The sequence below is a fragment of the Ictalurus punctatus genome, chromosome 9 (assembly GCF_001660625.3).
Source record: "Ictalurus punctatus breed USDA103 chromosome 9, Coco_2.0, whole genome shotgun sequence".
NCBI classification, from domain to species: domain Eukaryota; kingdom Metazoa; phylum Chordata; class Actinopteri; order Siluriformes; family Ictaluridae; genus Ictalurus; species Ictalurus punctatus.
Window position 1 is genome coordinate 26,558,218 of NC_030424.2, and position 14,648 is coordinate 26,572,865.

A 14,648-nucleotide genomic window follows, 5' to 3' on the forward strand; every position below is an offset into this window, starting at 1 on the left:
GTAAGTCGCTCTGAACCTGTTAAGATAATCTGTCACCCCATACACACGCGCGCGCACACACGCATGCTGTCTCTCTCTTATTCTTTTGCTCATCCTTTAATCCTCTGTGCGTGTGTGTTCTCAGGTCGGGGAGAACTTTGTTCCACCTTTGCTGGACGCCGTCCTGATAGATTACCAGCGGAACGTTCCGGCGGCCAGAGAACCGGAAGTGCTCAGCACCATGGCGACCATCGTGAACAAACTGGGCGGACACATTACAACCGAGATTCCACAGATCTTCGACGCTGTGTTTGAATGCACGCTGAACATGATCAACAAAGTAAGACCCTGCTTTGGTTCAGATGCCCTTCCTATGTCGGACTGGATTTTTGTAACACTGGATTGGATTTTTTTTTTACTTTTTTTTTTTTTTTTTTTTTTTTTTCCCCAAAAAAGCAAACAGTACACAGTCATGTGAAAAACTTATCAAAGATTTAATTATACTGAGGAAAAAGGAAAAAAAAAAACACTTGAACAGCAAGACTTTACAAGACATGAAGCAATAGTTTGGCAAAAAACGAACACAATTTTCAGAATGCAGCGCTAGTCAATAAGCCGAGACATGTTTGTCTAGATCGGTGTCTGATGTTTACTCCCGGTTTTGCTGTGGAGCTATGAGGCTAATACCAAAATCCTCACACTTGCCTCAAAGCGCACACTTGTACTCCTGGTACTCTCTGGTTATTTTAGAACTAGGGCTGCGCAATTAATCATGTTTTCGATTTTGATCATAGCCTCCGACAATGAAAAGAAAATAATCGAGATAAAACAATTATTGTTCCACGTTCCGTTTCGCAATGTTCTCGTTTGTCTTTTTAAAAACCGCGTGCCATTTTTCTTTACAGCTGTGCACTTTCGCCCCTCCCTAAAAGGCCAAACATCGCTCCCCGCCAGGCTGTGGCGTTTTTAGTTCAGCGCGAGACAAGATGACAGAAAAACAGCCTTTGGTCGACAAGAAAGATAAAACCATTTCTGCCAATTTGGTTTCAAGGAATCCGATGTGGAACAAAAAGAAATAACGTTTCCACTGCTGGGCCCTTGAGCAAGGCCCTTGACCCTCACCTGCTCAGTTGTATAAATGATATAAATGTAACGGTGCTGCTGTTCTGTTAGCAGTCAAATTCATATTTTGTTGACGTCTCTAGCGGCGCGTCGTCTCCGTGTCCGTCTGAGATTCTCGTTAACGCGAGAACAAGAGCGAGAAATCTCAAAAAAGGAGTGGTTGAATGTTTGTAGGATTTAATCTGGGGTTATCACTGTAACCTGCGGATAAACAGATTAGATTTTGAAATTGATCCCAACAGGGTTGAGGTCACGGCAAGTTCATGTCTGAAATAGTTTTTCCTCAGTAGCTTCCTTCCTCACCTATTTTATAGGTATTTCAGGCAGACAGATGATCAACATGAAGAACTAAACGTGTTGGTGTTCTACCCATTTTCTCAAAATCTGACAGCATCTTGGTTTTTTTGGGGGGGGGTTTTTTGTCCAGGATTTTGAGGAGTATCCGGAGCACCGTACACACTTCTTCTACCTGCTGCAGGCAGTGAATTCCCACTGCTTCCCGGCGTTCCTCGCCATTCCCCCTGCGCAGTTCAAACTGGTGCTGGACTCCATCATTTGGGCCTTTAAACACACCATGAGAAACGTAGCTGACACTGGTGAGAACATACACCCACGTGCACACAGAGACGACTCTACACGGCTTAGCGTGAACGGCTTTTTTTGGCATCGCGTCTATGAAGATTATTTCCTGTAATAACGTCTCGTCACTTACGAGTGCTCGTGTCCAGCCCTAGTCTGTACTGATTTCTCTGTCTAAATTTGCTTGGTGTGTGTGTTAATGTGTGTGTATGCAGGTCTGCAGATTCTTTACACGTTGCTGCAAAACGTGGCCCAGGAGGAAGCAGCAGCTCAGAGCTTCTACCAGACGTACTTCTGCGATATACTGCAACACATCTTCTCCGTAGTTACGGACACATCACACACGGCCGGTGAGTCATACAGCGCAGATTCACTGAAGTTAATCGTGCGCTACACACACATACACACATACACACACACACACACACACACACACACACACACACACACACACACACACACACCCTATGAGTCACTGCTACTAATCTCAGAGTTTGAGGAAAACACAATGTCTAACAGAGAAACATGCGCACCGCAGATGGTTTTATTTTCCATTTCTGCCACTTTCGTGCACACTTTAATACTAGAGATCGGATTTACCGATATTTTTCCCAATATTTCAGCACTTTTCCATAATCGGATATCGGTTTTGAAATCTCAGATCCACCGATAAATGGCGCCATCTTGTGGCTGTTTTGAGAATTGCGCACAGGACCGCCATTGCAGCATTGCATCTGTTTTTTGTTTATTTCGTAGAATTATGTTTGTGCTTTGTTTGCTTTCCTGTTTGTTTACCTCATCGAAGTGTTTATTTAAAAAAAAAAAAAGGCTTGTATATTGGGGTTTTTTTTTCTTTCTTCTTCTTTCCTCCCTCTTTGCCTAACTCCCGTGTCTGTGTGTATCCTCCAGGTCTGACGATGCACGCGTCTATTCTGGCTTACATGTTTAATTTGGTAGAGGAGGGTAAGATCAGTATGACCCTGAACCCTGCAAACCCCATGAGCAACCAGGCTTTCATCCAGGAGTATGTGGCTAACTTGCTCAAGACGGCCTTCCCTCATCTGCAGGAGTGAGTTTGTGTCTTACTTTTTCTGTGTTTTTATTACTTTTCCAGGGAAATTGTGCTAACTGTGATAAGCCCAGCACAGGTGGAAGCTAGAAGAGCACATCCTGGCATAGATTCAACTCCGTGTTGATTAACATACGGCTAATTATAGTCTAGTAGGTAATCTCATGAGACCACAAACAAATTAAGTCATGTTTTAAATCCACAAATCGTCGATTTACTCTATTCTAAGGTAAAATTACGATTGTCAGATTCCTGTAGAAATGTAATTACTGATCAGAACGACTCAATTGTGTTTAAATCTTATAATTGATCTTACATAACTTTTTTAAAATTATTTTATATAATATATATATATACACACATATACACTAGTAATAATTGCTTTGGTAAATAGTAATGCTAACTCCCTTGAAAATGTGCTGTGTTAGGTGTCTAAATCTGATCTAGGTCGGTGTCTGCTGCCCGAATTCAAGCTTTTTGTTTTATTCGTGTATTTAGCGCACAGGTGAAGGTGTTTGTGACGGGGTTGTTCAGTCTGAACCAGGACATTCCTGCATTTAAAGAGCACTTGAGAGACTTCCTGGTGCAGATCAAGGTGAGTAGGGCTACACAGTTACCATACCTGGTAATAGGGCTTGGACTAGTCCAGCCATACTTTTTATCCAGTCAGAGTTATTGGGGTCAGTGGTAGCTCAGTGGCTAAGACGTTAGATTACTGATCGGATGGTCGTGAGTTCAAATCCCTTGAGCAAGGCCCTAAACCATCAAATGCTCAGTTGTATCAATTGGAGAAACGTAAGTCACTCTGAATAAGTGTTTTGACTAAAGGCCTGAGGAAAACGTGATAATTGTAATAAATTGAAACTTGTTTTTGCACAACTGTTTATTCAACATCCTTTTCTTAGTATTTTGCACATGCACTGTAGATGGTTTAGCTTGAAATTAAGTTGGAAAACAGAACCAAAAGAAAAGTCTGGCGTATTCCTCTAAGGCTCTGACAGCTTGTTATTAAACTCCAACAGAGGTTTAGCAACGTGCGATATTTAATTAGAAATGTTTTCAGTAGAATGCGCACTCACCCTCCATTCACACTAGCAGCAGTTAATAGCATTTTATTTTCTGTGTACGTGTACGGAGTAGAGATGGACCGATCGAGGATTTTACCCATAGCGATGACTCAGTTGGGCGGTACCTTCCTCCTGATGACCAGTTAATCAACCGATAGATTTTAAAATCGGTACTGAATGAAAACATAACGCTCAAAGTAAAACACTGCTGAACTTTATTACAAAAATAAACAGTACTGGCTGAACCAGGAAAAACGTACTGTACATTTTTAAATGAAATAAATTATTATATTATGTATTTATATATTATTATATATAAATATTAATATATATTAAGTATTAATAAATATTAAAGTAACTAAAAGATGTACCGTCAAACTGAACCAAAAACTAACAGTCCAAATAACAAATAAAAACGGAGACGTCCAAAATGAATCAAAAAACCACTTCAAATAACACAAGAAGATTTGTCAGCGACGGTTTCTATTTCGCCTCTAGAGGCCGCTCTCGTACTGTATAACGACAGCAGACACTTCTCAGCCGCTCCCACAACCGGAGAAAACTATTGGTGTGGATTTGTGCCGATAACCGTTAGTTCCAGCGAGTGGTTATAGGTGCGGTTTAATCAGGATAAACCGATCGATCGGTCGACCTCTAATACAGAGCTACGTTTTCAGCGAGTTTGACAGCCGGCGCCCCGGTGGTAATTGGAGCTTGTGGAATCTTCAGCAAGCAACGAATCTCTCACTCAATCGTTCTCTTTCTATCCATCTCTTTCTCTCCTCTAGGAGTTTGCAGGTGAGGACACTACAGATTTGTTCCTTGAGGAACGTGAGGCGTCTCTGCGCCAGGCCCAGGAGGAGAAGCACAAGCTGCAGATGTCTGTCCCTGGAATCCTCAACCCTCACGAGATCCCTGAAGAGATGTGTGACTGAATACACACACCGTTTGTGTGTGTGTGTGTGTGTGTGTGTGTGTGTGTGTTGTAAAAAAATGTATATACATGCATACACAAACACGCATCAATGCGTGCTGGCGCCTTAACGCATTTAAACACATCGCTAAAGACAGCAGTGTCCAGGCTGTCTGGTTTTGAGGCCACTGATCTGTGTGTGTGTGTGTGTGTGTGTGTGTGTGTAAGGGTTGAGTGTGTCTGAGAGTGTGTTCCTCCACTACGGAGACAAAATCTGCACTTGGCTGTCTTTTGACCAAATCAATGCCAATCTGTAAAATGATCCAGTCACCCAGTGGCCCTTTTTACATAACCTGCGTTTTATATGGACACTTTGTTTTGTGTAATACCTCCTACATAATTAACTCGAGTTTATGATTGGTCAGTTAACCTCAACGCTGCATGGAGATTTTCCTCAAAGCTACACGTTTTAACTCGTTCTCTCGCCTTTCTCTCTCTCTCGCCCCCTCCTCTCTCTCTTCAGCTTACACATCATGTATTAGTTTATATATTATATATAAAGTTGGGAGTGCAGTTTTTTTTTTTTTTTTTTTTTTTTTTTTGTTTTTTGTTTTTTGTTTTTTTGTCTTGCAGTAAGCCACGTGTGAACGCAGTGATGAGGAATCTCAGATTTTGGAGATCAATTCTTTGCCTCGCATGCTAGACCGTCTAAACAAAGGTTTTATATAGTGCTGAAGGAAGACACGATAAAACAGTGGACGTGTGGAACTTTTTCGGTTTAGCGGTTTTCTTTTAGTCGAACAACAACCAAAAAAAAAAAAAGCATTATTACTTTTCTGCAAAAAAAAAAATAATAATAATAATTAATTGCAAGCCGAATCCTCCAGTTCGGTAGATCGATCGTAGATGAAGATTATTTTTATCGGACTGCGAGTATAAAAAAAATCGGATCATGTTTTCTGCATAAACCTGGATAGCGGTTAGTGATCACTTCCTGTAAAGAGATCATGCCATCCAAGTCAGACTAAAAGGTTCAGCCTTAATGTTAACGGTTAGGACAGGATCACCTGTTTAGACTTTACCTTAAGATTCCTCATCACTCTGTGTGTGTGTGTGTGTGTGTGTGTGTGTGTGTGTGTGTGTGTGTGTGTGTGTGTGTGTGTGTGTGTGTGAGTGAAGTGGAGGAAAAAAAAAAAAAAGGAACAAGCTGTGAGGTTCTGCGCTGCTCGCAGCCTGCAGATGTGAATGTTGAAATTCATGAATGAATCCGAAACCAAGCGATGAAGGTCTGTTGGACGCTGCTCGATCTCTGTTCTACCTGGTTAGCATCCTCGCTGTCCAGTGGCTTTATATTATAACGGACGCATCGTCACTATCGAATAGCAGCTTTATTACCATGGGAACACTTGGATGTTTCTTCCTGTTAGGGTTTTTTTTGTTGTTGTTGTTGTGTTTTTTTTTTTTTTGTTTTTTTTTTTGGATTGTGTGTGTGATCGTGTGCGCGCAGTTGTGTGTGGGTGTGCTGTCGCTTAGCCGACATCAGGGTTTTTTGTTTTCCTCAATGAGGACAGTGGCTCCTTTTGCGAGCTTTCATTAAATCGAAGTTTAAAAGAAAAAAGAAAAAAAAAAAACGAAAGTGGTTGAAATATTTATGGGTTTATTGTAGGCTGCGTCTTTATACCTGCTCTCATGTTAACTCATTCAGAGACAGTTATGGAGGGTTTTTTTGTTTTGTTTTTGTTTGTTTGTTTTGTACTAATTTACTTTGTTTACTATGCTGTAGTGCTTCAAGTCACTACGTAGAGCAAATAAAGAATTTAAAGAAAACACGGTTTACATTTCTTTTTCTTCATTTTCAATTTGTTGTTATTTTTAAACTTCAGTATAAATAAAAATGCTGACATTCTGAGTAGGAAGATAACGTTTCTGATTGTCAGTAGTGGAGACATCCCCTTCTTTAAGTGTTATGTTTGATGTGAAACTTTCTTGTTTTTTTGTTTTTGTTTTTTTTGTTTTTTTGAGTTGATTAAAGTGAAAAGAATTTTATAACCATGTTCTCTGGACTTGCTTTTGTTCGTGATGGTGCTGAGTTGCGGACGTGGGACGATGTTAGGAGGGTGTGTGTAATAAACCTGGAACATAAATCATAGGCAGATGCTTTTAACGTAGGAATGTTTACCTTAAACTCAATAACTAACTAAATAAATAAATAAACACCAAAGCAGGGTTGCCAGGTCTCAGTATAAAATTCCTGTTCCATCTAAAAGACTTGACTGGAAATTTTTTTTTTTCCTATTTCCTCAGTATTACCTCAGCCTTTGTTGTAGGAAAGTTCACTGTAGTGCGCATGCCTTTCTGCTGAATTACCTGATATCCACCTGATAATCCCCGTCTCTATCCCAATCTTTGCAATACGTCTTAAAATAGAAATGATCTTGTACATACCTGCTCTTACATGTTCCATTTGCTTGCCTTAGCATATGATTACAGAAATTAATTTTATTTAATACCAATTATTTCCTTTAAAATGACATCTTGACCAACACTATCCCTGTTTTGGCATTTGAAAAAAAATATATATATAAAAACATTAACCCTGGCAACCCTGCCCCAACTGGATTTATGAGTATCCTGAGTATTTGTGAGTAATTTAATGTTGCTAGTCCACATGCTTGCATTTATTTTTGGAAGGTGAGAGGAAAATGGAGAATCCAGAGGAAACCCATACGGACACGGAGAGAACACGTGCTGAAACTCCACAAGGGTGGTAACCCGAGCTCAGGATCGAGCCGTGGACCCTGGAGCTGTGAAGCAACACTGCCATCGTACTACCACCCAGTAGGCATGCAGTATAATGAAAATAAGACCGAAGTATTAAAATGAAGCTTTCTACATTCAGAAATACCTTAAGTGGGTTTGTTTATTTATTGATTGATTGATTGATTGATCTGGTAGTACTACACCCATAGAGTAATACCCCATTTAGGAACAGCATGCTATAAAGAAAGTGTATTCCTTATTTTGGATTTGTAAAGATTTGATGCCAAGCACTCTTGGTCCTGCTGATTTACGAACCTGCATGATTTATGGGGTTGCAAGTGCATTTGAGAAGCCACACACCTGCTCATACTTGTCGCTGCTATTGTGAGTATCCATTTCCGATGACATAACATGAACAGTGATCACATTGTGCTGCCGGATTATCCACAGTATAAATAAAAACTAGCTTTACGCGAGGGTTCAGGTATCTCTGTTTCAGCACGTTCACCCTAAACAACTAGAAGCTTTCTAGAATCATTACTCACCCTATGAGCTCTTGGAAAGTTAAAAGTAGAAATTTCCAGAATAGGAATGATTTCTTGATTTGCAGTGGAACTGGTGTTGGTTATGGGCCAGGAGAATCTCACACAGCATCCACACAGACATGAACTGTTGGTGCATTCGAACAACTCTCACTGAAAATGAATTCTTACATCATTTTAAATTTTGATTCCAGAAATTTCCGCCGACAGAACACTTTTAGGTCTAATATCGATGATGTTCGACTTGTTTTCGAGTTATTAATGTTCTCATTAGAAGGTCATTTGGAAAGAGAAAATTCCTAGATGTTCTCAGGTTCGCGGTGGACGTTACAGTTTCTCAGTTTAGGGAAGAGTGAGCAAGTGAGTGGTGACTTGTCCGCTTCACCCTGGATCTTATCCAGTAGCGATGACCTGCGCTACTTTTGATCATAACTCATTTTCATTAAGCTCGTGTTGAAATGTGTGAGAAGCCACCCTGCAGCTGTGGAACCCTGCTTTCCTCCCGACCCACTTTCACTCAGATGTGATACTCAGATTCCAGTTTAGTGTCACATTTCCACTATTTACAGGGTGACGAGGCCTGAATATATATATATATATATACACACAGAGAAACTCTAGGCCACTTAACACTTGTGTATTTTTACTGTTTAGCAATGCGCATTGCATGTTTAGCATGTTCTGGACCATCTGTCTTTATTTCTGATTGTATAGCAATACGACTGCAGAATTGATCTTTAAAATGCTCACACTTGGGAATGTGCTGTTGTTGAAAAAGAATCAATTATGGGGTGGTGTGATACTGCCAAAAATGAAACAGAGTTGCTCCAAAGTCCAAAAGCGGTTTCTTCATTTGATACCGCAGAACTGATTGCTAACGATGACACGTTTCTAATTTTTATCCGGTTATGGTTACATTCAATGCTGTGAAATATCCTCAAATCACGTTAGTCCACGTTGTTTCTTCCGTTATATCAGCTATAAACAGTCGTTTTCTCACCAGACTCTCTTTTTCTCTCTCTCTGTCTTGAAGTTAAGCCCCCCCCCCCCCCCCCCCCCCCCAAAAAAAAAAAAAAACAGCTTATCATGTTACTGAGAGCCCGGAATGGACTCCGGAGTCTCCGTCTCTCCTTAAACGATAATAAATAAATGTTTCCTTCACCAAACCAGCGACTGGCCTTTTTTCCTAATCGTATTATTTTAATCTAATTATTATCCATCTTAGATTATGTAGAACCCTTATTGATGAGCTGTTACTGTAGAAACAATAACGTATTAGAACAAGTGCATTAACATAAACCTGTGATTTATCCTGCAGTTAGATCTACTGTCCAAGCTGCTCTTATAGGAAATGAATCAACCCCTGACTAATAAGAATTGTGAATTCCACAGCACTGTGGTAGAACGTTCTTTCAAAAAAATGAGAGTTTTTGCATCACACACGTGTTAATACATGAGTTTATATACTTTTTGTCCCCATATATCTTTATTCAGTGGTTCCGACCTGGCCAAATGAATTTTGTCGTTAGCTTGTGAAGTGCACCCAATCAAACCCCCAACCCTGGAGGTGTGAGGCGAACGTGCTAACCACTAAGCCACTGGATCCCTTGGACCTCAATGGGTGTGAAAATCCCCCCTAGTTGTCCCTTCATGACAACAGGGTTGGAGTGACTGCATGTATACCTATAACAAGTAGAACAGTGTTTGTACTTTTATCACTCTGCCCTCATCCTTGTCCTTACAACTTTTATTAATAACAAAGTTACAGCCGTTATACGATTCATTCATTCATTCATTCATCTGCAATAAGCACTTTATCCAGGTCAAGATCTCAGTGGCTCTGGAATACTCTGCCTGAGGCGGGAATACACACTGGATGATTGTCACATCATGTCTACATAATTAGAAATGTAACAATCTGGCAACACTGATTTCTACTTACTTGTGCTGGAAGAATACATTCATATCACCATCTGCTGGAGGAGGCGGACGTTGCTGTGTCACTGAAATACATTTCAGATGTGCTGTGTATTGACCTCCAGTTGATATATAATGTTTTATACATGGTGATGGTAAGACCTAGACCTGTTTAAAAATCTGGCTAAGGTAGATGACTCCTTACAGCATGTTCTGTATTATATATATTCTGTAGAGTTTTATGGAAGCACGGTGGCGTAGTGGTTAGCACGTTCGCATCACACCTCCAGAGTTGGTTTGATTCCCGTTGCTGCCGTGTGTGTGTGTGCGGAGTTTGCATGTTCTCCCCGTGCTGCGGGGGTTTCCTCTGGGTACTCCGGTTTCCTCCCTTAGTCCAAAGACACGCATGGTAGCTTGATTGGCATGTCCAAAGTGTCCGTAGTGTATGAACGGGTTTGTGAATGTGTATGTGATTGTGCCCTGCGATGTATTGGCACCCCGTCCAGGGTTGTTGAAGCACCTTGTGTAGAGTTCAGGATTTGTGTTAACTTCATTGTGCATGCATAGATACACATGGAGGTGAGGAATGTGCACCATTTACCCAGAGACAGCTGGAGATGACAGCAGCCTCACCTCTCTCTCTCTCTCTTCCCCATTTTTCTCCCTCTATAACTCTTACATTCATTAAACTACACTCTTTCTTCCTTTTCCTTTTCTCCCTCTCTCTCTCTCTTACTCTTGTTTCTCCATATAACTATCGCTCACTTATTTTCCTCCTTCTCACTTTTCATTCTTTATCTAACTCGCACTTGTTACCAGTGACTGCTATACGAATCTTCATTGTCCATCATTACAACAAATTCATGCAGCCCAGGAATCATTTTCATCTCCATTCACTTCTGTTCACTCACATTTTGTGATTTCACCTGTAATCCCCTCCAAAACTATTAGAACGACAAGGCTAATTCTATTTTTCTGTCTATAGACCGAAGACATTTGGGTTTGAGATCAATATGAGAAGATAGTTTAGAATTTCAGCTTTTATTTCCTGCTATTTATATGTAGATGTGTTAAACGAGATAGAACATAGCACATTTTGTACCAGACCACCCGATTTGTAGGTGAGCAAAAATATCAGAACACATTCATTCAATTCAATTTTATTTGTATAGCGCTTTTAACTATGGACATTGTCCCAAAGCAACTTTACAGAAATATATATTTTCAGGATTTAGATTTAAAATGTATGAATTTATCGCTAAGGAGCCAGTCATAGGCTTGTAACGGTTGCAAGGATAAAAAACACCCCGAGACGCTATGTGGAAGAAACCTTGAGCGGAACCAGACTCAAAAGGGAACGCATCCTCATCTGGGTGACACCGGATAGTGCGATTATAAATAAGTCCCTTCTATAAATGTGCTAATTCTACATGGTCAAATAGAACAACTGTGCAACCAGGAAATTCATTACAGTTTTTCCATGAAGTCTGTTTTGTTGAACTTCTCCACTGTTCACTGATGGAGACTTGAGTGCAAAACTGTTTGGGGCAATTGCAGTCCTAAAGCTGTCATAGCATAACTGTTCATATGAATTGAGGTCCAAAGCCATCTCTATGGTTTTTAAGTGTTACCATCCTCAGTAATCTAAATGATCTTTAGGCTGCACCATGTGGGGCCATCCTCAGCAGCAGCATGTAACTTCCAGTTGATGAGAACTTCAACCAGAAGTAGTGCATCAGGATGAAGCAGAAGGGGTCAGGATCACTGGTATCTCAGGAGTAACATGTGTAGCTCGACAGAGAGAGAGAGAGAGAGAGTAGAATAAAAATGTGACTGACAGGTGTTTCCTGTTAGATTGATTGTTTAAACAATAAATAGCTCTGAACATCTACTCTTGGCTTTAGCCTTCAGTTACACCTCTGAAGACTGCATTTGTTGTTAAAACGGATAAGCCTAGATGAAGATCAGAGAGCTGTCTATGGGAGAAAAGCAAGCCATTTTGTAGCTGAGAAAAGAATGAAAATCAATCAGAGGCGTTGCACAAACACTGGGCATAATCAATACAACAATGTCCTGAAAAAGAAAGAAACCACTGATGTACTGAGCAACAGACACTGAATGGGTCGGCCAAGGAAAACAACAACAGCTGATGAGAGAAACATTGTCAGAGCTTTGAAGAAAAACCCAAAAACCACAGTCAGTGACACCACCAACAACCTCCAGAGCAGGGGTGAAGGTATCACACTCCACCATACCACAAGACACAAACCACTTATCAGCAGTAAGAATCGGAAAGCAAGATTGGAATTTGCACAAAAAAAAATGCAGAGATGAGCCACAAATGTTCGGGAACCAAGATTAACCTGTACCAAAGTGATGGAAAGACCAAAGTGTGGAGGAAGAAAGGATCTGATCATGATCCAGAATATACAAGCTCATCTGTGAAACATGATGGTGGTAGTGTCATGGCCTGGGCTTGACCAAATCAACAAAGGACTTTATCACTGGGGGAAAGTTGAAGTTTTTACACTGGCCAAGTCCAGACGAGACCTTAACCCAATTGAGCAGCATTTCACCTCCTGATGAGGAGACTGAAAGGAGAAACCCCCCCAAAACAAACAACTGAAAGAGGCTGCGGTAAAACCTCAAAAAAGAAGAAACCAACAATTTTGTTATTTCAATTAGACACAAGCTTGATGCAGTAATTGCAAGCAAGGGGTTGCAACCACATATTAAGTGTAATTTATTTTAATTTACTTCAAGATGTATCTGTTCCCATACTTTTGCTCCCCTAAAAATTGGGTGTTCTGATACAAAACGTTCTATGTTTTATGTTGTTTAATGCATTTATATGTAAATCCTAACCTCTTGCCTCATATCCGTCTTATGATCTCAAACCCAAATGTCTTTGGTGTATAGCACAAACAAACGCCGTTTAGTTTCAGAGGGGACTGTATTACCGCTTTCTCCTTGCTGCCTCGTAATGTTTGATTCATCTTCTGCTCCATAAGGGGGTCCAGAAGCTGAAATGTCCCTGTCTGATGATGCACATTCTTCCCCTGAGCACGTTGTAAAAAAGACAATAAACGGGGAGAAACCATCAAGTCGCCTAAAGGGGGGATTCCAGTCTGACACTTAGGCAACTTACAGGCCCACCCAGCATATAGAAGACCTCCAACACAGAGTATAGAATCAGTAAATAGATTAACACATAAAACATGGACAAATCCCAGTGTTAGTGTAGGAATAATAAAAACATTTAATAGTATCACTGGGTAGGAATATAGGTAACTTACTAGTAGTTTAATCGGTAAATCAAAGCAGATAGCTAGAGATACAAAATACAAGCTTTTATTGAATAACAAAGGGGGGGGGGGGGTGTTCACATAAGTATTACAAAAATATATCTAAATATAAACAACTAGTATGAATTAATAGTAGGATGCCCAGCAGTACTGTGCTGTTTCTAGACAAAACTCAGGTCTCTGGGACAGTTCTTAGGCACTTCAGCACACAATTATTATACTGTCCAAATACAATAGCATAGTAAAGTATCTTACAATTTGCACTCCTAGGAAAAAAGGCTACCAAACTGTATCATTCTTTGTTACTGGGGTGGTACCTTCAAGTGTATCTACTATCTCTTGTATGTACAAAGGTGCACAGTGTACATTTAAATCTTTCATCGAAAAGGTATTTACTATCCAGTTATGTACCTTAAATCGTTTTTAAAAGTACACTATATTAGATGAAAGCTCCATATTAAAAGTACAACACATAACAACCCCAGAGACTAGTAATGCTACATTATAGACAAGATATATCTAAGAGTAAAACCACTGCTAACCCAGAAGAACATTAAGGCTCTTTTGAATTTTGCCAAAACACACCTTGAAGATCCTCAAACCTTTTGGGAGAAGGTTCTGTGGATTGATGAGTCGAAAGAGGAACTGTTTGGAAGACAGGAGTTGCGTTACATTTGGTGTAAACCAAACACACAATTCCACAAAAAGAATAGCATACCTACAGTCAAGCATGGTGGTGGTAGTGTGATGGTGTGGGGATGCTTTGCTGCTTCAGGGCCTGGCCAACTTGCGATAATTGAGGGAAACATAAATTCTGCTTGCTACCAGAAAATCCTAAAGGAGAATGTCCGGTCCTCAGTCCGTCAGTTGAAACTCAAGCACAACTGGATTATGTAGCTAGTCCTTAAACCTTTTTTTTTTCCGTTTGTGTTCGAAAACCCTCCAGTGTGGCTGAACTAAAGAAGTTCTACAAAGAAGAGTGGGCCACCACAGCGCTGTGAAAGACCGATCTCCAGTTATCGGAAGCGTTTGGTTGCGGTTATTGTTGCTAAAGTTCGCACAACTATATTTTCAGTTTAAAGGGACAATTAGTTTTTCACATGAGTGATAGGCGTTGGATCCATATTTTTTCTTCTTTAATAAACAAACAAACAAACAATCAATAAATAAAAACGGGCTTGTGTGTTTGCTCCGGTTGCCTTTGATTCATGTTGTATTTCGTTTGAAGATTTAAAGCTATTTAGTATGAGGTATACACAAAACCAGAAGAAATCAGGACGGGGCAAATACTTTTTCACAGCACTGTACTCGTTGGTATGGTAGTAGGCTATGCTGTGCTCAGAACTAGCCATGGTGATACAGGTAGAGTTTGAGCGGGGTGGGTTTTTATTATTT

General features: G+C 40.3%; 1 protein-coding gene across 2 annotated transcripts in view; it reads left to right on the forward strand.

The window, feature by feature from the left end:
* Positions 1 to 6,778, forward strand: part of xpo1b (exportin 1 (CRM1 homolog, yeast) b) — a 32,575-nt gene extending 25,797 nt beyond the window's left edge. For both annotated transcript variants that reach the window (XM_017476032.3, XM_047157851.2), the window contains 6 exons: positions 125 to 319; positions 1,529 to 1,697; positions 1,896 to 2,030; positions 2,590 to 2,749; positions 3,248 to 3,344; positions 4,605 to 6,778. In XM_017476032.3, coding sequence (XP_017331521.1) covers positions 125 to 319; positions 1,529 to 1,697; positions 1,896 to 2,030; positions 2,590 to 2,749; positions 3,248 to 3,344; positions 4,605 to 4,751 — 903 coding nt within the window. In that variant the 3' untranslated portion in view covers positions 4,752 to 6,778. The remainder of the gene's footprint in view (positions 1 to 124; positions 320 to 1,528; positions 1,698 to 1,895; positions 2,031 to 2,589; positions 2,750 to 3,247; positions 3,345 to 4,604) is intronic.
* The last annotated feature ends 7,870 nt before the right edge of the window (positions 6,779 to 14,648 follow it).